The sequence below is a fragment of the Saccopteryx leptura genome, chromosome 6 (assembly GCF_036850995.1).
Source record: "Saccopteryx leptura isolate mSacLep1 chromosome 6, mSacLep1_pri_phased_curated, whole genome shotgun sequence".
In the NCBI taxonomy this organism is placed as follows: Eukaryota; Metazoa; Chordata; class Mammalia; order Chiroptera; family Emballonuridae; genus Saccopteryx; species Saccopteryx leptura.
In genome coordinates this window covers 121,967,470-121,991,564 of record NC_089508.1, presented here as the reverse complement: position 1 = coordinate 121,991,564, position 24,095 = coordinate 121,967,470, and the positions used below count along the sequence as shown (strand labels likewise).

General features: G+C 35.9%; 1 protein-coding gene across 11 annotated transcripts in view; it reads left to right on the top strand.

Annotated features, from left to right (window-relative positions):
• The window catches only part of MIA2 (MIA SH3 domain ER export factor 2), a 128,551-nt gene that overhangs the window by 61,960 nt on the left and 42,496 nt on the right, over positions 1 to 24,095 (top strand). For 9 of the 11 annotated variants that reach the window (XM_066343224.1, XM_066343223.1, XM_066343222.1 and 6 more), the window contains 12 exons: positions 2,567 to 2,677; positions 3,801 to 3,872; positions 4,720 to 4,824; positions 5,340 to 5,462; positions 7,667 to 7,784; positions 9,173 to 9,219; positions 10,145 to 10,235; positions 13,144 to 13,282; positions 16,485 to 16,586; positions 17,844 to 17,904; positions 19,335 to 19,370; positions 23,792 to 23,859. In XM_066343224.1, coding sequence (XP_066199321.1) covers positions 2,567 to 2,677; positions 3,801 to 3,872; positions 4,720 to 4,824; positions 5,340 to 5,462; positions 7,667 to 7,784; positions 9,173 to 9,219; positions 10,145 to 10,235; positions 13,144 to 13,282; positions 16,485 to 16,586; positions 17,844 to 17,904; positions 19,335 to 19,370; positions 23,792 to 23,859 — 1,073 coding nt within the window. The remainder of the gene's footprint in view (positions 1 to 2,566; positions 2,678 to 3,800; positions 3,873 to 4,719; positions 4,825 to 5,339; positions 5,463 to 7,666; positions 7,785 to 9,172; positions 9,220 to 10,144; positions 10,236 to 13,143; positions 13,283 to 16,484; positions 16,587 to 17,843; positions 17,905 to 19,334; positions 19,371 to 23,791; positions 23,860 to 24,095) is intronic. The other 2 variants (XM_066343220.1, XM_066343221.1) reach the window with 2 other exon arrangements.

Sequence of the window (24,095 nt, the reverse complement as noted above, 5' to 3'; positions counted from 1 at the left end):
ACAAAGCGCCACCATATAGGAATAGCATTAGTCGGTGGGATAAGCAGTTGAAGGAAACCAGCAGTTTGTTGGAGAAACCCCGTTCTGGTAGGCCATCAGTCAGTGAGGAGTCTGTAGAGGCAGGCTATACAAGATAGCTACCTAAGGAGCCCTAAAAAATCTGCGTGAGCCCATATTGAACTGCACTGAATAGGTATGAAACTGGGAGAGTTTTCCTTTTATTTGGTGCAGATTTCACATTTCTGTTGTCTTTTGTTGCTTTCCTGTGACCAGTCAAAAGTGCACCATGACTTTATGGACACACTGTATTATCAGCGGGAGTGTGCTGGTAAATATTTAACAACTGGCTATCTGAAAAGCAGAAGCCCTTCTTTATAGCATTTGCTGAGTTCTATTGTATAACTACTCGCTGATGGTGATCAACTTCAAGATGTCAGCATGGTATCACTGAATTTAGAGTTTGAGAGAGCTATGCATAGTCAGCTCTTCTGAGTTAGGTCTGATTTGGAAACAGGAAGGAAGGTTTGTTGCTGGCTAAACTCCCAAGAGATTACCCAAGGTCAGTGGTTGGCAAACCGTGGCTCTATGAGCCACATGCGGCTCTTTGGCTCCTTGAGTGTGGCTCTTCCACAAAATACCACATGTGGGTGCTACCTCGATAAGGAATGTATCTACCTATATAGTTTAAGTTTAAAAAATTTGGCTCTCAAAAGAAATTTCAATCGTTGTACTGTTGATATTTGGCTCTGTTGACTAATGAGTTTGCTGACCACTGCCCTAGGTAATGGGAGTGCCTTACTGTTTTTAGATGGAAGTGTTATAAAGAGTAGAACACAATAGATTTTCTACCTGTGTTCTACATGTTCAGTAAGTCCAACTTGTCAGTTCTCAGTCATGATGTCTGTAGGTATCAGAAGGTCTGTCGTGATTCAGCATTCTTACTAGAGTCTGAAGTTGAAGTTACAAATTGAATTCCAAATGAAATCAATTTCTTAATTTTTTATTTCTTTGTTACCAATTAATATCCTCAAGAACTTGTTGAAATTGTAATATTTGATTTGACTATCTTTTAACTGTTCTTCTAGATGTAATTTATTAGTCTTTAAAAAAATTTTAACGGGCATTTAGCATGCTTAAAGAAGAGCAAAAACTGGAGGGCAAAGGCATTTACTCAAGCTTGGTGGTATTGTGGACAAAATAGAACACCTGTTTATTCTCAAGACATTGAATTTACTAAATCTAGCAGTAAGGTTAGCTGAATTTTTACTTTAAAATGAACATTTCAGAAGTTTTTCTCAAATTTTAGCAATTTAAAAAAATGTTTATTTTTTAATTTTTTTAATTTTTTTTGTATTTTTCTGAAGCTAGAAATGGGGAGAGACAGTCAGACAGACTCCCACATGCACCCGACCGGGATCCACCCAGCACGCCCACCAGGGGCAACGCTCTGCCCACCAGGGGGCGATGCTCTGCCCTTCCAGGGCGTCGCTCTGTCGCGACCAGAGCCACTCTAGCGCCTGGGGCAGAGGCCAAGGAGCCATCCCCAGCGCCCGGGCCATCTTTGCTCCAATGGAGCCTCGGCTGCGGGAGGGAAAGAGAGAGACAGAGAGGAAGGAGGGGGGGGGTGGAGAAGCAAATGGGCGCTTCTCCTATGTGCCCTGGCCGGGAATCGAACCCGGGTCCCCTGCACGCCAGGCGACGCTCTACCGCTGAGCCAACCTGCCAGGGCCAAAAAATGTTTATTTTTAATATTGATAAATATAATTGAATATAAACTAATGATACAACTTGAAAATTTGATAGTTGAATCTGTAGATAAAAATCAAAACAATAGTAATTTTGATTCAAGTAAGAATATAATGAACTAGTCAAATTAGGGGAAATAGATATAAATACTGTTTTTAATGACTACAGTAAGAATGTATTTGTTCTGCTTTTATTTTGGCCTACATTACATTCTTTGAATTTTTGGTTTATTTTTTAACAAGTTTGTTGAAGGATCACAAATAGCACAGGTATGTTTACTGTATTTAATATCGAGTTGGAATAACCAATCAGTTTAAATTTAGAAGGTCACAGAAAATATGTCTTAATTCAATGTGGATTATTATGAAATAATCTTGATTGTTTTTTAATTTATTTTTTATTTTATTATGCCTTTGATTTTATTACATTGGATTTATTTCTCATTTTTGCTTTTTAAATGCTTTAGGGCAGATGTTGACAAACTAGACTGAGCTTTCCACCTGTTTTTGTAAATAAAATTTGGCACACAGCCATGCCCATTCATTACGAATTGTCTTTGCTTTCTTATTACATAAGCATAGTTTAGTAGCTGGATCAGGGACTGCCTGGCCTGTAAGCCCAGAACATTAGCTCTCTGGCTCTTTATAGAAAAAGTTTGCTGACCCCTGCTGGAATTGCTATTATTTCAATGTTACAAAAATGAACAAATATGTAAATTAAACTTATTTAACTTAGAGAATATCTGTTTTGTTATACTTATCTGATTTATCCCAACCAAAAACTCCTAGGTCTATCTTATCAAGTTGACTTCCTCTTTTAGGCAATCTGTGAAAAGCTGCACAGTTCTAAATCTGAATTTGAGGATGAAATACTTTCTCTAGAAAGAGAGTTAAAGGAAGAGAAATCTAAACATTCTGAACAAGATGAACTGGTAAGGCTTCTGTGCTTGAGGAAACTAGGTAAAAGAAAGAAATGCATTTTTTAAAATTATGGTATCATGTAATGCAGTGATTTTCAACCTTTTTCATGTCATGGTACACATAAACGAATTACTAAAATTCTGTAGACAACAAGAAAATATATTCTCTGTTTTGCTGATCTGACAAAAAAAATTGGTATAATTTGATTCATTCACACTGGACAGCTGTTGTTGTGTTGGCTGTTGTCAGTTTTTTATTTGACAGTCCTTAGAGAAAGAAGTCAGTGCCTCAACTAAACAGTCAGTATTGCATGGTTTAAAAATGCTTGTGGCATACTGGTTGAAAATTGCTAGTTTAAAGTATTGCATACACTGTAAAAAGTTTAAAGAATGCAGAATGCTATAAAGTGGAGAGTAAAGATTTTCAGATCCACTAGCTCTTTTCATTTGCTAGAGGTTACTGTTATCATGTTAAATTTCTTGCATATTCTTATAGAAATTTTTATATGCTCTGTGGAAGTAGCTACTTAAATTTTTTTTTAAAAGATTTTATTCAGTTTTCAGAGAGGAGAGAGAGAGAGAAAGAGAGAGGGGAAAAGAGGGAGAGAGAGAGAGAGAGAGAGAAGGGTGAGGAGCAGGAGCACATATCAACTCCCATATGTGCTTTGACCAGGCAAGCCCAGGGTTTTGAACGGGTGACCTCAGTTGTTCCAGGTCGACCCTTTATCCCACTGCACCACCACAGGTCAGGCATAGCTACTTAAATTTAATTTGAATGATTACATATATAGATTTTACTTTATCACTCAAAAGGTATGTTAAGCACATTTTAACTTTCCTTTGTTATTCTATTTTAAAATCTTTCTTAAGGAAGATCTTGTCTGTGAGATCAGTTAGTAAGATATGATATTAGTGGACTTTTGGAGGCTATGTAGTTTAAATGTCATGAAATATTTAAGGTGAGATAAAATACCATTATGTAACTTTAATGTAAAATCCTATATGCAAATGGCTGAGAAGTTTTCTTAATTTGAACCCTCAGCTTTTTGAGGAAAACCTTTAGGTTAACAGTATATCTAATGTATATGGCATTTTGGAAACTGAAGGACTTTATTAATTGATACCAACTTTTCAGATGGTGGATATTTCAAAAAGAATACAGACCTTAGAAGACGAATCAAAATTACTCAAATCACAGGTAGCTGAAGTAAGTTGCATTAGTCTAATAGATCTGTTGCTTTTGAAAATCATTTTAAATTTATTATTTTATGATTAAAGGATGTTAGAATTTGAGATAAAGGGATCTTTTCTATATATGTATTATGTATATATATATATATTAAGTGAGAGAGAGATACAAGAAGGGAGAGAGATAAGCGTGAACTCGTAGTTGGATCTTTTTCATTGATTGCTTCTCATACGTGCCTTGATGGGGGTGGGCAGGGAAGGCGGCACCTCAAGCCGAGGCGTGACCCCTTGCTCAGGCCACCGACCTTGGGCTTCCAACCAGTGACCTTTGGGCTCAAGCCAGCAACTTTGGCATTAGGTTGATGATCCTATGCTCAAGCTGGTGACCTTGGAGTTTCTAACCTGGGACCTTAGCGTATACATTTTTACAGTATATATTTTTATGCAAGGTATCTCAGGAAATTTTATTTTTTTATTGGATAAATACTTATTGAGGAAGTGCTATGTACTGGTCGTTGCTGAAGGTGATTGGCACTTACATTAGTAGACAAAAAGAGAGGAAAACTCTCATGGAGTTTAAATTCTGGTAAGACAGGCAGATAATAAAAAGTTAACTAAACTTGCTGCATAGGACATATAGGGTTATAAGAGGTTAAATCAATGTTCGAAGTCACATGGCAAGTTAGTGTTGGAGCCATGACTAGATTATGATTCTAGGCCAGAGTTTTTTCTGCTGTATTATGCTGTCTCTTCTATTAATATTGTCATGTTTTTTACTTTAATTCCATGTTTGAAAGAATATGTTTAAAAAAGAGCTATTCTGTTAAACTGATGGTTATAAACTTGGTATGTTGTTTTTTACTTAGACCAAAACAACCTTCAAAATATTTCAAATGAATGAAAAACGACTTAAGGTAGCTATTAAAGATGTTTTGAGTGAAAATTCTCAACTTCAGGAAAGCCAGAAACAGGTTTGTACTGTATAGAGACTTTTCAACTTGTATTTATAAATCTTCTGAGCATACTGATGACTGACCCATGAGAAGGGCAAGTGCTTCTGGAGAGCACAAGAGGAAGACAATCTCCTATATGTCCTTTTGTATTTCTTTTGTGTAGGATAATTTTTAATACAAGTAGGATGGTATGTTATATGGAATATAAGGAGTGGTAAGGAATGACCAAATCTGACATATATGTATATCTCAGAAAACTTTTTATTTGATATAAATTAATCATGTTAATCAGTTGAAGAATGTTTAAGTATCTGTTATTTTACATTACCACTCTTTTGGAAGTTCTTTGCTGACAGGAGCCCACTATTTCTTTCTTGCTTCTATCCCTTCTTCTCCCTTCATTCCCTCCTTTCTTCTCTTTCTCTTTTCTCAGCAAAAAAAAACAATGTATTTGTATAATACGTATTAATGATACACTTAATTATATAAGTAAATATGATGTTGTTGTTTTTTCGGTGGGGTTTGGATTTCAGCTTTTACAAGAAACTGAAGAATGGAAAGAACATGTGAGTGAACTTAATAAACAGAAAGTAACATTTGAAGACTCCAAAGTATATGCAAAACAAATTCTATGTGATAAAGAAAATCAGATCAAGGTAAATGGCCCTGCTGATTTTAATGACTGAGTCAGCTAGAATTTGATAGTAACTCTGAAATGTGAAAAATTTTGTCTTAAGCAGCTTTTATTTCGATTATTTTGCCAATTTGCGGATGTGTACTTTTTAGCATACATTTAAATTTGTACCAGTATTGTCATTCTTGCTGCCAAATGTCAACATTACAGCTGTTCCTTTTCTCCTCTCCTTATTTTAGCATAGGTATTTAATTAAGAAAGAAAAAGAATAATGGATTTTACCTTTGCCTTTACTTCCATCTGTTGATAAGAGATTGGAAAGAATTTTAGAAAATGGACAGATGAAGTTAAATGTATTGGCTGAATATCTTTAATACTGGGGTTAGCTGGTATATGTACTTTTACAGAGATGAATAACTTTTAAGAACAAGTAAATTTATTTATTTATTTATTTTTAACAGAGACAGAGAGAGAGTCAGAGAGAGGGATAGACAGGGACAGACAGACAGGAATGGAGAGATGAGAAGCATCAATCATTAGTTTTTTGTTGCGCATTGTGACACCTTAGTTGTTCATTGATTGCTTTCTCATATGTGCCTTGACCGTGGGCCTTCAGCAGACCGAGTAACCCCTTGCTCGAGCCAGCAACCTTGGGTTCAAGTTGGTGAGCTTTTGCTCAAACCAGATGAGCCCACGTTCAAGCTGGCAACCTCGGGGTCTTGAACCTGGGTCCTCGGCATCCCAGTGTGACGCTCTATCCACTGCGCCACCACCTGGTTAGGCCAGAGATGAATAACTTTTAAAGAATAAATGTAATTGAAACTTGTCTCCTTCTTCTACACCCCTTTCTGCCTACTTGTTTAAATCTTAAGCTTCCAAGCTGGAAACAGATACTCAGGTGTACAAAACTTACATGCTATAATCTACACAGGGAAGTGGATGTTATTGTCTTGAAAGCTATACGTTTTGTTTGTTTATGTTACTACTAAGACTTTTCAAGATTCCATCTTTAGGAGTTGTATTCATAATTTGGCATATTTTTTATTTTTTTTCCCTAAATTCACTCTACTAAAGGACTTGGAATTCTTCCTAAACAAAACAGGATTGAGATGATAATCCCAAACTCTACTCAAAGTGGTAGGCTGTGCTATTTATGTTGGATCTCTCTAGAGAGAGCTGGTTGAAATGTGGAACTCGTAGTGCAGAGTGGGTGTTTAGGTGGGCCCTTCCACAGAAATACATGGATGGCACATTTTTTATCTATGGTGCTAGAAAATGTTTATTCAAGAAAATGCAAAAAAGTACTGTTGGAAAACCTTTGAAGCTCCAATTCAGATTCACTTTTATAAATTTTTTTCTTTCTATCAGTTGAATCAGCTAGTTGTTTACTTTAATAAGTTGAATCTGTGAAATCTAATCTTTTTGTATATCATGTACCTTGCTTATAGATTTGACTTCACACAAAATTTACTCACATATTAATGACCACTCTTACTTGTGACATGTGAAAAATGTCATATAAGAAAATATTTTGGGCCCTGGCCGGTTGGCTCAGTGGTAGAGCATCGGCCTGGCGTGTGGAGGTCCCGGTTCGGTCAGGGCACACAGGAGAGGCGCCCATCTGCCTCTCCACCCCTCCCCCTCTCCACCTCTCCCCCTCTCCTTCCTCTCTGCCTCTCTCTTCCCCTCCCGCAGCGAGGCTCCATTGGAGCAAAGATGGCCCGGGCGCTGGGGATGGCTCCTTGGCCTCTGCCCCAGGCTCTAGAGTGGCTCTGGTCGCGGCAGAGCGAGGCCCCGGAGGGGCAGAGCATCGCCCCCTGGTGGGCAGAGCATCGCCCCCTGGTGGGCGTGCCGGGTGGATCTCGGTCGGGCGCATGCGGGAGTCTGTCTGACTGTTTCTCCCCGTTTCCAGCTTCAGAGAAATACAAAAAAAAAAAAAAGAAAATATTTTGTCACTTTATAGTCATGTGATAATATTTAGCAAAGATGGGCCATTATCAAGAATTGTATTTGATTTAGGAATAAACAGCTTTTGTTTTTAACATTCAGAATTTAGTAGCCAATAAAGTTAGGTTTTTCAGAGCATTTATGTATCTCATTACCAGAGCTTATGTACTGTTATTTATGTGCACTGATTTTTAGACTATAAGTATACATTCACAAGTTGTAAATTATTAGCATGAAGCATCACCCTCTCTTCTTTGTCTCCATTTGCTCAATGTCAAGTCTCTGACTGAACGCTTGCTAAAGATGCAAGATTGGACTGCTTTGCTTGGAGAAGACTTAACGGATGGTAACTTAGATTTGAAAATGAAGAGTGATTCAGAAAATGGCGCACTCTTAGGTATTAAATGACATTGTATTTCCTTTTAGTTCCCCATGTGCACAGTGTTCTTTATAACCTTGTGCTTTGATCTGTCTTGTTCATCTTTCTCTAATACTTTGTCATTTCTCACTGTCCCTTACAGTTATCCTTCCACAAAATATTGCCTTTTCACAAAATCTTTCTCTAACTCCTCAGACAGATTTACAGCCTCCTTCCCTCTGTTCTTTTTATATATTGTATGTATCATCATTACAACAAGTTTCACATTGTTTCATAATCATTTCAATGTCTGTTTCCCCCTGTACTGCAAGCTAATAAAATGTTTGGATGAGTACTTTGAAAAATGAGCATTATAAGGCTGCGGGCTGGGTGCAGGAAGGGTTGGGTGGTGATGGTAAAGGGTTTCTTTCTGAGGTGAGGAAATTCTCTGAACATAATGAAAACCATTAAACCGTATACTTTAAGTGATTACATTTTATGGTTTTTCAATTATACCTCAATAAAGATGTTAAAGATAAAAAAAAGAAAAATGAGCATTATATAAATAAATACCTCAGGATACTTTTTGTGTTGTTTTATTTAGATAGTTCAGAGGGTTATAGTACTTTAAACTTGGCCATTCCAAATTGTTATTGCTGTTGTTGGTTGCAGTCTGTAAACTCAGGAAAAAAGTTCACTACAACTGCTCACTGTATTCTCAGCTAATTCCTTTGACTTAAAAAAAAAATCTTTTGTATTTTGACACAATTATAGATGCATAGGAAGTTGCAAAAGAGTACCTAGAGATCTTATGTAGCTTTCACCTAGTTTCCCCTATTTCTTCTGACTTTTGTGTCTTTTCCCTTTTCTCTCTCTTCACACTTACATAATTAACAGATTTATTAAGGAGACGATAGGATTTTTAAATAAATTTCTTTGATGATAACAATAATGCATTGGAGGAAAATTATACTTCCAAAGTAAATAAATACAGTTTTGTTTGTGCTTTTTTTTTTTTTTACTTCTGCTTTATTTTGTAAGAAATATTCTTTTCCTAATGAAAAAACTCATGCTTGTTTAATATTATTTTAATTTGGAGTATAATTCTACTCATATTTTGTATGATGAAGGAATCCAAGAATAGTTGAGACTGGGACTGTATTTAAGTGAATACTAAATACTTGTAACTCTGTTCTTGGAGTTAATAGTGAAGACCCTTATTAATTGCTGTTATAGTACTACCAAGTTCTTTTATTGTTTAACTTCTGGGAGCAGATCCAAGGCCATTCTGCCTTATATCAAATTCATTATTGTAGCAAGAAGAGGGATTATAAGGCTCTAGTTGAGTGAATTAGTAAAATCATTTGTTTGTCTCTTGGCAATGCATTTTCTTTTGTAATTTATTATGTTTTTGTTTTTTACAATAGATAATCAACCAAAAGGAGCTTTGAAGAAGCTGATTTATGCTGCTAAGGTTTGCATTACTACATTAAAAAAGAGAAAATGAAATAGAACATGGATTTAACCCATACATCTTTAGTAACTATTTTAAAGGTCCATTTTGTAATTACCATATAAGTGGTCAGAATTTTCAGTAATCAGAATTATCTTTACTTTTTCTTTTTTATAATAACCTGAGAAATTCATATCATTAATTTTTAGAATTTATTATAAAAATTTTTAAGGCCGGCACTCAATTATTTTGGATGAGGAATATATTAAAAATATTTACTCTATTTTTTGTCATATTTCTCTCTTTGAGCATTGTTCTTCCTCTGGTGTCATATTTTCCTATCTCCATTGCCCAACATTCTATTTTGAGAAGTAAATACTAGATTCATTTTTTTCTGGTTTATCCCTTCTCTTTTCTGTATCCTGGTCTTTACTGATCTGTGAGAAGTCTTGGTAATGTAATTTGAAAATTACTTTAATCAAAAGTTATGTGTTGAGGCTCCGGCTTGGTTGCTTAGTTAATCATAGTGTCATCAGGACGTGGTGAGATTGCGGGTTCGACCCCCATTCAGGGCACGTAGAAGAATCAACCAATGGTGGCATGAAAGAGGCGAACAATGAAATTGATTCCCCTCCCCACTCTATTTTTCTTCCTCTCTCTAAAAATCAATAAATAAAAATAAAAGAAAAACTTACATGTTAAAAGTAAACAATGAAAAGAGCTACAGTTTAAGTTCACATCACTGATCTTTTGTATCCCTATTCTGAAATTTATAGCAATTGATGACTTCTCTAACTTTCAAGATGGAAGCTATGTTAGTTTATGCATTCTAGGCAATAATTTCATCAAAGTGATAAAAGAGCTGCAAAAGGTTGGAATCATATATTGAGATTTTTTTTGTATAACTGATTAATGTTGCTTTTTTTCCTTCTCTTATTCTTTGAAGTTAAAGGCTTCATTAAAAACCCTAGAAGGAGAAAGAAACCAAATATACACTCAATTAACTGAAGTAGATAAAACAAAGGAAGAGCTTACAGGTAGGTAGTCTACATATTTTTAAAGTTTTTCTAAATAAATCTAATAATTGAGAATGGTTCCATGAATCAAATCAATTATGGGAAGATCCAATTTGATTTTTTATTTTTTTTACTTTTGTTTCCTGTTTGTAGAAGATGATACGTGAGTTGTTTTTCTTTGTAAAGTGTTGTCAGTTTCCTCCATGTTTATATGAAATTAAAATAATGAAATTATTTTAAAAATCATTCAAACCATACTTAGGTTTGAATTTCAGTGTTAATATATGTTGTATGATTTGAGATACTAAAAGTAGCAAATTAAAACTGTTAAGTTTTCAAAATCTTTAATTGCAAAATTGACCTTTATTAGTGGTATATTTTACAGATCTGTTTACAGTATACTTTTCTTCTTTAGTGGACATGCATAGAACATTAGCACATGCAAGAGTGATATTAGAGCTGTAGAATGGAAGATTTTTTTTTTTTTTTTTTTTTTTTTTTTTTTTTTCATTTTTCTGAAGCTGGAAACAGGGAGAGACAGTCAGACAGACTCCCGCATGCGCCCGACCGGGATCCACCCGGCACGCCCACCAGGGGGCGATGCTCTGCCCACCAGGGGGCGATGCTCTGCCCATCCTGGGCGTCGCCATATTGCGACCAGAGCCACTCTAGCGCCTGGGGCAGAGGCCACAGAGCCATCCCCAGCGCCCGGGCCATCTTTGCTCCAATGGAGCCTCGGCTGCGGGAGGGGAAGAGAGAGACAGAGAGGAAAGCGCGGCGGAGGGGTGGAGAAGCAAATGGGCGCTTCTCCTGTGTGCCCTGGCCGGGAATCGAACCCGGGTCCTCCGCACGCTAGGCCGACGCTCTACCGCTGAGCCAACCGGCCAGGGCGGAAGATTTTTTTCATTGAAGCTTTTTTTAAAGATTTTTAAAAAATCTATTCATTTTAGAGAGGGGAGAGAGAGAGGGAAAAAGAAAGAGAAGGTAAGAAGGAGCAGGAAGCATCTGCTCCCATATGTGCCTTGACCAGGCAAACCCAAAGTTTTGAACCGGTGACCTCAGCATTCCTGCACCACCACAGGTCAGGCTCATTAAAACTTTGTGTGTGTGTGTGTGTGTGTGAGAGAGAGAGAGAGAGAGAGAGAGACAGAAATGGAGAGCAAGACAGAGAGAGGGACAGATAGGTACAGACAGGAAGGGAGAGAGATGAGAAGCATCAGTTCTTTGTTGTGGCACCTTAGTTGTTCATTGACTGCTTTCTCATGTGCCTTGACCGGGGGCTACAGCAGAGTGAGTGACCCCTTGCCCAAGCCAGCAACCTTTGGGCTCAAGCCAGCGACCCTGTGCTTAAGCTGGTGAGCCTGCACACAAGCCAGATGAGCCCACGCTCAAGCTGACCTTGTGGCTTCAAACCTGGGTCCTCTGCGTCCCAGTCCAAAGCTCTGTCCACTGTGCCACCATCTGGTTAGGCTTATTGAAACATTTTTATTTATTTTTCTGATATGGTTGATACAAGTAACATGACATTTTGTAAAAAAAAAAAAATTTTTACCATAATCATTTGTATAAAAAAAGAATGAAGGTCATACTCCAAGTGTCAACAATGATTATCTTTGAATATGAGATTATCGATAGATTTCTCTATTTGTTTTACTTATCTGTATTTTCAAAATGTCTACAAGAAGTGAACTATATTTTTAATAAAACACTTTTTCAAAAAGTTGAAACAGCAAAGATACAGATTATTTAAAAAAGATCTTAGCTTTATTCATTGGTAATTAGATTATTGTTAGAGTTTGAAAAGTAATATCAATGTAAAAAATAAAGTTTTGCTATATGTGATGCATCATACTAAAAGCCATAGGAGAATCACTAGAGGAAAAGATAAGGACAAGGAAGCTGAATTTTAGTGTGTTAACAGACTCAGCATACAACTTGTGCAGTAAGTGCCAGAATACCAAGGATTTTCTTACCAGTTACCCTAACCCTTAATACAGTTGCTTGGGAAAATCTTTATTATTTTCTAAAAGTGGTATTTGGAGATGATGCCTGCCTGTACCCTCCTTTCAAATCTAACTTTCTTTTATTTTAATGGATCATGTAAGATAAATTCCTGTAATTGATCTTCTCTATTCATAATATTATGATTTTCTTCTAAACTGCTTTCCTCTTCTCTAATTCAGTGATTTTCAACCTTTTTTTTTCATGGCACAAACACACACTAATTACTAAGGTCAGTGCCCCTGACTAAATACAACCATTTTCATCTCATGGCACAAATGAATTAGTTACTAAGAAAGAAGAGGTCAGGGCCCCTTTTTCTTTAGTAATTAGTTTATGAGTGCATGAGAAACAAAGGTTGGAAATCACTGCTCTAATTATTTGCAGTGCTATTTTAAGATACAGAAAATTTGAAACAAAATAGTAACAATAGAAGTACAAAAATATAATGAAGATTGAAATGTTGGTTTATTGTGTTTTTTTTATAGGTATGACCCAGTTTTAATTAAGATACTATCTAACATTAATACGCTGTTAAGTGACTGTCCTTGGCACTGGCTTAAAGCTTAAATCAACATGTGTAAATTTCAGAATACCTTACAGGCCTGACCTGTGGTAGTGCAGTGGATAAAGCATTCAACCTGGAATACTGAAGTTGCTGGTTCAAAACCCTTGGCTTGCTCAGTCAAGGCAGATATGGGAAACGACTTCTATAAGTTGATGCTTTCTGCCTCTCCTCACCCCCCCCTCTAAAAATCAATAAATAAAGTCTTAAAAAAATTTTTTTTTAATGCCTTATAGATTTTCTGTTTTTGGAATTTAGTTTATTAATAATTTTTTACTTGTAGTAATTTTTATCTGTATGAAATGTTAATATGCAATTCAAAATATTTACTTTTTAAATTTTGACTTTAAAAAAATTCTATAGAGTGTATCAAAAATCTCCAGACTGCACAAGCATCTTTGCAGCCAGAAAATGAACATCTTGAAAATGAGAATCAAAAGCTTCAGCACAAACTTAAAGTAATGACTGAACTGTATCAAGAAAATGAAATGATACTTCATAGGTAATAAAATTTATGTTGATATCTTTACTGAATGGCAAATAAAATAGCTTAAAATGTTGCATGTAAAGTTTATGTGATTATCCAAACTTCTGAGTTTGTGGTTGGGCTATATATCATTAATTCATTGTTAAAGAAAGCTGTTTGATCTTGAAACACTTTTTCAAGGAAGAAAATGTAAATGATACTGGACTTTGGAAACTAGTTCACAAATTCTTTTTAGCTTCTTATAATTGGCAAATTATTGCTACAAAATACTTCTTAATACCACAAGCTAAGTCAGGGAATGTGGATGGACATCCTAGTAATTGCATTCTACTCATTAAATTCTTCTTGATATATGTAAAGCTGGTTCCTTTCCCTTTTGTAAATTGCTCTTGCCAAACTGTTTCTTGTTTCAGTAAATAGTAGTTATTTGCTGAGTTGCTCATGGCAGCTGGTCAAGCCATCCTTAACTTCTCTCTTTTATATCCCGTATTCAGTCTGTCTTCAGATTCTGTCAGCTTTCCTGTATCCTGAATCTACTTTTCACCATCTCCTATACTACTACTCTGATCTAAGTAAGACATCAACATTAGTATCTGATTTCTTACAGTATTATCCTGAGAGGTGTCTCTCTTTTTTTAAAAAAGTTTTAAAAGTGTTTCTTTTTATACTCAAAACTTCCAGCTCTGATTTCAGCAGTATGACCCTTCTGAAGCAAATAATAAGTAATGTTGCTCTCTTGCTTAGAACCTCCAAGTGTTTTCATTTCACACCTAGAATTTAATCCAAAGCTTCCTCATGTCTTTCAAGACCCTACAAGATTGGGCCTTTGGCTACCTCTTTAATTTTAGCTTATGTATTTTCTTTTTCTCTATTTTATAGCTACACTGGCCTTCTTGATGATCTTTAGCATGGCAAGTACATTTGTACCTCAGGGCCTTTTGAACATAGAAGGGGTTATTTGAAGTGAAAGGTATACTTTTGAGTGTATTTTTTGGATAAAACTATGGTCATTTATAGAATTTTAATGAGTAATGTTTAAAATTTCAAGGAAAAATTTCTGTAGATACTCAAAGCAAGGATGGGCAGCTGAATAGAATCCTAGCTGTATGTGTGTTGTTCATATTGTGTTTCATTCATTAGTTTGAAATGCTTTGAATTCCTCAAATATTGTGTATTCCATTATACTTAATATATGCACTACTCAAGTTCAATAAATTATGACACTGATCTTCAGAATGGAATATAGATTTGATTGTACTAATAAAATGTTAAATATTTTGCCTTCATACAGTGTGATTTAGATCATTTCTAGATGTTGGATTGATGTTTTTTACTACTGATATATTACATGACTAGCACTTTTCCAAATATGACATTGAAGGGAAGGGAAATAGTATAGAAGCTTGATATGTTGCTTTCAATATGTGAAATAAGATGATTGTTTTTTAGGTATATTGTTGGGTTTCCTTTCACAGTGTAATTTTCATCATTAATAAGCCCACCCAAACTTAAGGGGAAGGTTCACCCCTTTTAGTGGGAGGGGTGTCAAAGAATTTCTGGCCATTTTTAATCTGGATGGTCTGTAAAAAAAACTTCTGTCTTCATGTGGCTGTGGAACATTTCTAGATCCAAGGATTATGCTTTTCCTAAGGCGATGACTTATTTTCTTTCTTTTAACACCTGTGAAGTGATTGACCTCTGGGGAGTGCTTCCTAAGCAATAGGTAATGTAGTGTGTAAAATAATAAAACATTTACGGTTGCTTTGTAGAATTTTTACAATTGTTTATCATGTTACTCCCCCAAGTTCATGGGGAAGGGAAGACATTCATAGTTAGGACTCCAAATGTGTTTTTCTCTGGGTGTTCAGTATTTCTTGAAGGACCAGTGTTATTAACGATACCATCTGAAACAACTGGGAAATATAGTATAATGGAGCCACTACTTGCTAGCTTATTCCTTGGTTCAGTATTCAGTTTCTCTGTGTTGCTGCTTCCTCCTCTTCTTCTTCCTCTTCTTTCTCTTCTTTTTCTAAATAGTAACCTTCTTGTAGAGTTGTTGTGGTAATTATATAAGATAATACATACTAATGGTACAATAAGTTAGAAATTATTATGAAGGAACTATATATAGTAAGCAGGATGACTACTACTTTTATTTACTTTGGGGTTTTTTTTTGATGAGCTTGCCTGGAAGACTAATCACTATTTTACAGCTTAACAACCAACTGAAAGATTATTGAAGCAGTTCATTAGTTGGTGACTTCTTGTCTAATAAATATATATAATGCTTCTTTGTGTAAGACATCTTGATAAATAACATATAGTCATGATAATTTTATTAATATTTACCTTTGATGATCTTATATTTATGAGTTCTTATAGAAAACTCAGAATTTTTATATTAGTAGCAGTGTTATTAGACAAGATGCTTTATAATTTGAGTTTATAATATTGAATTACATGCCAGTAATATTGACTCAGGTGCTTTGTTTCTTGCATGTGGTTGTTTGTTTGTTTTGGTGACAGAGACAGAGACAGAGGGACAGATAGGGACAGGCAGACAGGAAGGGAGAAGGATGAGAAGCATCAATTCTTCGTTGTGGCTCCTTAGTTGTTCATTGATTGCTTTCTCATATGTGCCTTGACCTGGGGGGCTACAGCAGAGGAAGTGACCCCTTGCTCAAACCAGCGACTTTGGGTTCAAGCTGGTGAGCCTTGCTCGAACCAGATTAGCCCATGCTCAAGCTGGTGACCTCAGGGTTTCAAATCTGGGTCTTCTGTGTCCCAGTCCAATACTCTGTCCACTGTGCTACCACTTGGTCAGGCTTGCATGTGATGTTTTTGTTTGTTTGTTTTTTTGGTTTTTTTAAACAAACTTTTTAAAAAAGATTTTATATATTGATTTTAGAGAGCGAGAAAGGGGGGAGAGGAGTGGGAAGCATTAACATGTAGTAGTTGCTTCTTATATGTGCCTTGACCCAGCAAGCCTAGGGTTTCGAACCGGCGACCTCAGCATTCTAGGTCAACGCTTGCTTTATCCACTGTGCCACCACAGATAAGGCTTGCATGTGATTTTTTTTTTTTTACATGTGATGTTTTTAATGGTATTGTATAAAGTGTGTTATGGGAGAACCAATTGTGATATAATTAAAGTGATATAATTAATTATTTTATGACACATTGTAAAAGAAATAAAACGCTTTTTTTTTTTTTTAAGGAAATTAACAGTAGAAGAAAATTACCGGTTAGAGAAAGAGGAAAAACTTTCTAAAGCAGATGAAAAGGTCAACCATGCAGCTGAAGAGCTGGAGACCTATAGGTATTAAATATATTTTACTTCTTTCTTTTTGAGGTGAGGAGGGTATCCACAAGCCCAATATCAGAAAAAAAAATAACAATAACAACAAAAAATAAAACAATGTATTTTTTTTATAATTTTCATTTAGATGACTTGCTATTCTGCAATTATACAGAAGTTATAAAAAGTAAAAATATTTTTCTTCAGTGTGTGAGATTTTAAATCTCTCACATTAGTTGAATTTGAACAAGAGCAATTCTGTTTTATTTTAATGTCAAGAAAATTATGAATTCTATTAATTTCAAAGTCTTTCCTTTTTGGTACAAATGGGGAAGAATGTATACAATATTAATTACTTCAAGAATTATGCTACAAAAAGAAAAGTGAGCTACGATGAAAGTTCAGAAGAAGTGTTTATAAGATAGTAAGTCAATCAACAGTATACCAGATAGTTGTGATATTTTATTTCATTAGGAAGTGTAAGCTTCAGTTTTATCCAAAAGAAGGAATTATCTTATTTTTCTTATAAAGGTAACAAGTAACAGTTTATTTTAAAAAATTAATTTAATGAAAATTAATTTGTTAATTTCCTAGAATTCTGTTAAAGATTACAGATTTGTGAGTAAATCTTCTAAGATCATACTTCTTAAAAATAAAAATTTGGCCCTGGCCGGTTGGCTCAGTGGTGGAGCGTCGGCCTGGTGTGCAGAAGTCCCGGGTTCGATTCCCGGCCAGGGCACACAGGAGAAGCGCCCATCTGCTTCTCCACCCCTCCCCCTCTCCTTCCTCTCTGTCTCTCTCTTCCCCTCCCGCAGCCGAGTCTCCACTGGAGCAAAGATGACCCGGGTGCTGGGGATGGCTCGTCGGCCTCTGCCCCAGGCGCTAGAGTGGCTCTGGTCGCAACAGAGTGATGCCCTGGAGGGGCAGAGCATCGCCCCCTGGTGGGCATGCCGGGTGGATCCCGGTCGGGCGCATGCGGGAGTCTGTCTGACTGTCTCTCCCTGTTTCCGGCTTCAGAAAAATACAGAAAAAAAATAAAATAAAATAAAAATTTACCAATGAACCGTATAAATCTTTGCATGACCTTTGGTTTGGGTAAACCCAACTCTTAAAGCTTAATTTTAAAATTGTATCAGGAAAAAATATACTTTAGGACCTCTTCAAAGTGATTAACATAAGTTATGAACTCTTTTTTTACATGAAGCAAAGCAGAGAGAGTGTTCTATCGTTTCTTAGAATATGTACATTAATAGTAAAATGATTGTTTCTTCCCTATAGAAAGCGAGCCAAAGATCTTGAAGAAGAATTGGAGAGAACCATTCATTCTTATCAAGGGCAGGTATGTGTGTGTGTGGTGTGTGTGTATGTATAACTTGAGACAATTTTGATTTGTTTGAATTGATATCTCTGTTTTTATTCAGGAATATAGTTACTTGACTAGATGTCTATCTTTCTTGAGGTTTTCATGTGGCTGTAGAACATTTCTAGATGCAAGGATTCTGAGAAAAGAGATGTTTCAAGTTGTTACGTCTTCCGCTGCTTTGGGAATTTGAAGTGCATAAATAAATAACTTACAGGAAGGGACAAAGTAGGTGTACAGTTGTTCCGGTGGAAAAGGACATGCAGGCTATGATTATTATGATAGAATTGTTCCTGTCTCTCTCTCAAAAACGAAACAAAACAAAACAAAAAACATCGAGCTGCTCTTGTACGTACCCTGACTGGGGGATTGAATCTGCTCTGGGCCGAGGCTCCAACCAACCGAGCTATCCAGCTGGGCTTAGTTTTTATTGATTTTTAGGAAGACAGAGAGAGGAAGGGAGAGAGAGGGAAGGGGAAAGGGAAGCATTTGTTGTTCCACTCAGGTGTGTATTTTTTTGGTTGCCTCTCGTGTGTGCCCTGACCTGGGGATCGACCCTGCAACCTTGTTTTGGGTCTTAACCTACCTAACTAGCCAGGGCCTATTACGATAGCTTTAACTCTGTGTTTCCTGTACTCACAACTGGAAGCCTACTCTTGCCCCACCCTGTATATCAGCACTGGGGTCTCATCGTTAGTCTGGCTAGTGTCTTTTTTTTTTTTTTTATTTAGAGAGAGAGAAAGAGAGAGGAGAGACAGACAGGGACAGACAGAGAAGAAGGGAGAGAGATGAGAAGCATCACCTTGTTGCGGCTCCTTAGTTGTTCATTGATTGAGTGCCTTGATTGGGGGGCTCCAGCTGAGCCAGTGGCCCATTCCTCAAGCCAGTGACCTTGGCCTTCAAGCCAGTGGCCTTTGGGCTTAAGCCAGTGACCATGGGGTCATGTCTGTGATCCCACGCTCAAGCCAGCGACCCTCTGCTCAAGCCAGATGAGCTCGCTGGCAACCTCAGGGTTTTGAACCTGGGTCCTCAGCCTCCCAGGTCGACACTCCATCCACTGTGTCACCGCCTGGTCAGGCTGGCTAGTGTCTCTTAATTGGCAACTCATAGTTGATTATTGTATAAAATTGAAATTTACTAAAATTGAAAGTTTATTTCTCTTTATATTCATTCAGTCAGTAACATTTTAAAGCAAATTTTCATATAGTCTTCTTTTTGTGGCATAATTCTTGAATTAATTAATACTATATACATTCTTCCCCATTTATACCAAAAAGGAAAGACTTTGATATTAATGGCATTAGAGTTCCTTGAGTTATTTTTGAGTTTATGAGTTATGTACTAAATCATAGTGGTAGGTGTGAATGTTTTTTACATAAGAAAAGTGTTATAATGATTTTTTTTTTCAGATTATTTCTCATGAGAAAAAAGCACATGATAATTGGGTGAGTATTAAATTTTCTTAGGTTCCTTTATCAAATTGTTCTTTTTCCTAATTTAAAAGAACAGTGTAAAAGGTACTGAAAATAAAGGTAGTATTTTAAAAAATCATTTTCTTTTACTATGCTGCTTATGAACTAAATACTTTATTATGGCACAATTAGTCACAGAATCTAATTTTTTCTTCTCTACTTTCATTACATTACTTCTTTGCAAGGAACTTAAATACTCTTTCTGGGGAGGTGATATAATCTTTATTGTTTCAGGGCACTGGATTGCCACTAATTACTGTGGAAAAATTACTTAAAATTTGTTTACTCATCTATAAAAGAGTGGGATGGTACTAAGCGATACCTAAAGCCCTTTCTAGTTCGTAAAAGAAAAGAATCTAAAAATTTTAGTATCTGATTCTCCGTGTTGAATTACTTGGTACACATTAAAAAAAAGACCATCATGAGACATGTCATGTCAGTCATCCAGAGGAACTGTGTGAGGAAATCGTAAGGATACAGATTTTGACTAATTATAAGAACGATCCCACTACCATGTAGAATTGTTATAACAGCTGGCCTTTGGAGGATTTGTCCCTAGGTGTCTTCAAGGGGAGGCAGATTTGCACAGTTGGTGAATCCATGTGGTCTAGACTCATCCTGTCTTGGTGGGTATCTGGGTTCCATTACCTACTGCCAGTTCCCTTACATTTTCAGTACCTACTTCAGAGTTTTTTAAATGATTAAGTAATTCCTGTAAGGCTGCTAGCCAGGTGCCTGACATAGTAAGCACTTAGTAAATGTTAACTGTTATTATCACTGTTAATACTGAAGCTTGGGAGTTCGTTCTTAGTCCTGAATATTTCTTGGAGTGCTGATTCCAGCTTAATGGGTAGGAAATTAAGCTCCCAATCTTAAGAATTTGTATGCTCTGTATTGAGAGTTCAAGTAAAAATTTGTTATTGAGTTAAGATTGGCTTGAATTATGAATTTGGTCTTCACCACCCCTCACCATTTAATAAATGACTCAAATGTTGATTATTTTTTAAAGATGGATAGGAATTGCTCTGGCCGGATAGCTGGGATGGGTTGAGTATCGTCATGATACACATCTCGATACACAAAGTTTGTGAATTTGATCCCTGGTTAGGGCACATACAGGAACAGATGAATATTTCTGTCTGTCTGTCTCTCTTCCTTCCTCCCTCTCTAAAATCAATAAATAATGTTAAAAAAAAGATGGATAAGAATTGATGTTTATTAATACTGCACTGTATTTAAATATATTTTACCTGTATTAGTCATTCAGTCCACACAATAATTCTGTAAATAGATATTATAATTTAAGTTTTATAAATGAGGAAACAGCTTAAGGTCCCATGATTAGAATGAAGAGTGAAGAGTAGAGACTGAAATTAGGACTTTTTAGATCCTAAGTCTTATGCTTTTTCTGTTACTTTACATTGAATTTTTTAGTAAATAATGCCATCGACTATAAAATATGCAGAAAATATGCTCTTTGTTTCAAAATTAAGGTATTTTTCAGATTTTGTAAAAATATATACTCATTAAACAAAAGCTCAGACCATATATAAAGGTAAAAAGAAGTAATCAGTGGTATTACTTTCATTTATTTTATGCTTTGTTGAATAAATACATTTAGACATAAAAGCACATGTGTGTTGAAAAAAATGGAATCATATTATAAATGAGTGTTTTATAACCTTTATTAATATATCTTTGATATTTTTCTGTGAATGTTTCATAATTTATATAAACCTTTCCATTTGATAAACATTTAGTTTTATCCCTTTTTACTGTTATAAGTAATTTCATAATATTAGATGTTACTTTATTCAACATTTCTTTGCTTCATCCTATTAGATTTAATCTTTTCTTTTGAACTCACAGACTACTTTATTTATTTGTGTGTGTGTGTGTCCTGTAGCAAGTAACAAGTAACATTCATTTAGTTTTGTTCTTACCACAGATTTAAGCTTTTTTTTTTTTGAGAGAGAGTGAGCAAGAGAGGGACAGACAAGGAGAGACAGATAGGAAGGGAGAGAGATGAGAAGCATCAATTCTTTGCTATGGCACCTTAGTTGTTTATTGATTGCTTTCTCATATGTGCCTTGACTGGGGAGCTACAGCAGAGTAAGTGATCCCTTGCTCAAGCCAGTGACCTTTGGGCTCAAGCTAGTGATCATGGGGTCATGTCTATGATGCCATACTCAAGCCGGCAACCTCTCATTCAAGCTGCTGAGCTTGTGCTCCAGCTGGTGACCTCAGGGTTTCAAACCTGGGTCCTCTGCATCTCAGGCCAATGTTCTACTTATTGCACCACTGCCTGGTCAGGCAGATTTAAGCTTCTTAAGATAGGCACTGTTTCTTTTTCCTTAACACTTGTACTTAATTGAATGCTTTTTTGTATATTCTAAGTATTCAGTATCTGAATGCAGTGTGTTAGAATACATGTGGTCATCTACTGAAATTTGTTTTATCTAACCTTTGGGTATAAGGTTTTCAAAAGTGTGTATTTATTCATTTGCCATCTGTTTATCTATCTGTCATCTATCTATCTATCTACCTACCTATCTATCTATCTATCTGTATATATTTGTTGTTGTAGGTATGCCATTAATACAAACTATACTATAATCATAGTAGAACTTATAACTTATTAACTGTGTTTTTTCTGCCTTATCTTACTGGTAAATATGTTCCACAGTGTAGAAAACATTTAGAAGTAATTTTGGTTCTGCATTATTAAAAGTTAAATGAATTGGTATTTTATTAACTAAAATTGTTATGGTATAAAAGTCTTTTTTTTTTTTTTTTTACAGAGACAGAGGGATAGATAGGGACAGACAGACAGGAACGGAGAGAGATGAGAAGCATCAATCATCAGTTTTTCGTTGCAACACCTTAGTTGTTCATTGATTGCTTTCTCATATGTGCCTTGACCATGGGGCTACAGCAGACCGAGTAACCCCTTGCTCGAGCCAGTGACCTTGAGTCCAAGCTGGTGAGCTTTGCTCAAACCAGATAACAAACCAGGTGAGCCTGTGCTCAAGCTGGCGACCTTGGAGTCTTGAACCTGGGTCCTCGGCATCCCAGTCCGACGCTTTATCCACTGCGCCACCACCGGTCAGGCATGTCTTAAAAAAACTTTTCTTTTTCATTGATTTGAGAGAGAAAGAGAGAGGGGGAAGAAGGGAGAGAGAGAGCGTGAGAAGCTTCAGCTCGCCATTCCCACTTAGTTGTCCCGTTTAGTTGTGTGCTCATTGATTGCTTCTCCTACAGGCCCTGACCCAGTATTGAATCCACAGCCTTGGTGTGCAGGGATGATGCTTTATTCACTGAGCCACTGGCCAGGCTATAACATTTTTTGTTAGTAAAAGATTGATTATATGATTATATATTGGAAAAAAAGATTTACTCTTTTTGATAGGGAGTGCTAACATATGGTTAAGCTATTTTTTTGGTGAATATTTACATAATTTATTTTTTGGTGAAAGTCAATCCCATTTGTAGTTCACAGTTTTAAGTGAACACATTGATAATATAGTTCTTTTACTTGTAAAAAGTTATGGTTATAGACTGATTTAATTTACCTATCTTTATATAATAGAAACAGTGGTATGATAGAAACAGGATTGCATTAGTTCGGCAGGTCTGATGTTCCACATACTGCTGCTTCTCATCTGGAGAATCCACAGGATGACTGGGGAACATGCAGTAATTCATCCACTTTTAACCTTTAGTAATTCATTCACTTTTAACCTTTGCCCACAACTATTTGGGCATAGTGCATGTTCTTCTATTGTGCATGTTCTTTTGTTTATTATAAGTGTAGCTTTATTTTCTGTAACATGAACTCTGATTTTCTAACCTTTTACTAAACAAAAGTGTCACCAAACAAATGTAAAAAGACTATGTATTATGTGTATAGTACTGTACACTTAATAGATATGCAGCATGCTTTGGTTATATTTAGCCAGTTAAAAAAATGGCCCATACCATTATGCTGTGGAAGTATTTTAGAATTATAGTGATTTCTTTGCAGAGATGGTTACCTTGTTCCGTAGCCAGTGCTGCCCTGCATTATGATCCTGAGTCTCCATTCCATTGCTCTTGTCATGGTTTTGGATATTTGTAGCACTAAATAATGCTAATCCTTGACTTCACATCTAGATAACAGCATTTATTGGCAAGTACGTGGTTGAACTGAGCCTTACGCTCATGTCTTCTGGTTACATGAGACTCATTCCCTTTAAAAATTGTTTCCTAAGTTAAAGCTTTTAACATTGTATTTACTGAAATAGATACTTAAGTGACTGTAATATTTATATGCCATCACTGAGATTTTTATATGCATGTATCTTTCATGTTAAGTTTATATAAAGGCATCTTTAAAATGTATTGTTTTCTTTAAGTTGGCAGCTCGAACTGCTGAAAGAAACCTCAATGATTTAAAGAAAGAAAATTCTTACCTCAGGCAAAAGTAAGTATCTTAGTGCAACACTTTAAAAACTTTATTCTTAATTATTTTATTAATTAGTTAATACTTTTGTAAAGATAAACAAGAAAACTTGCAGTTAATTCAGCATGTCTAATGGTGAAATCTATTAATTTTACTAGAAGTATTAGATTTTTTTTGGTTCATTGAAACATTTGTCTTAAATAACTCGAACAGGAGGAAACTGTTCACAGATTCTTTTATAAAAGGCAGAGGTGGAT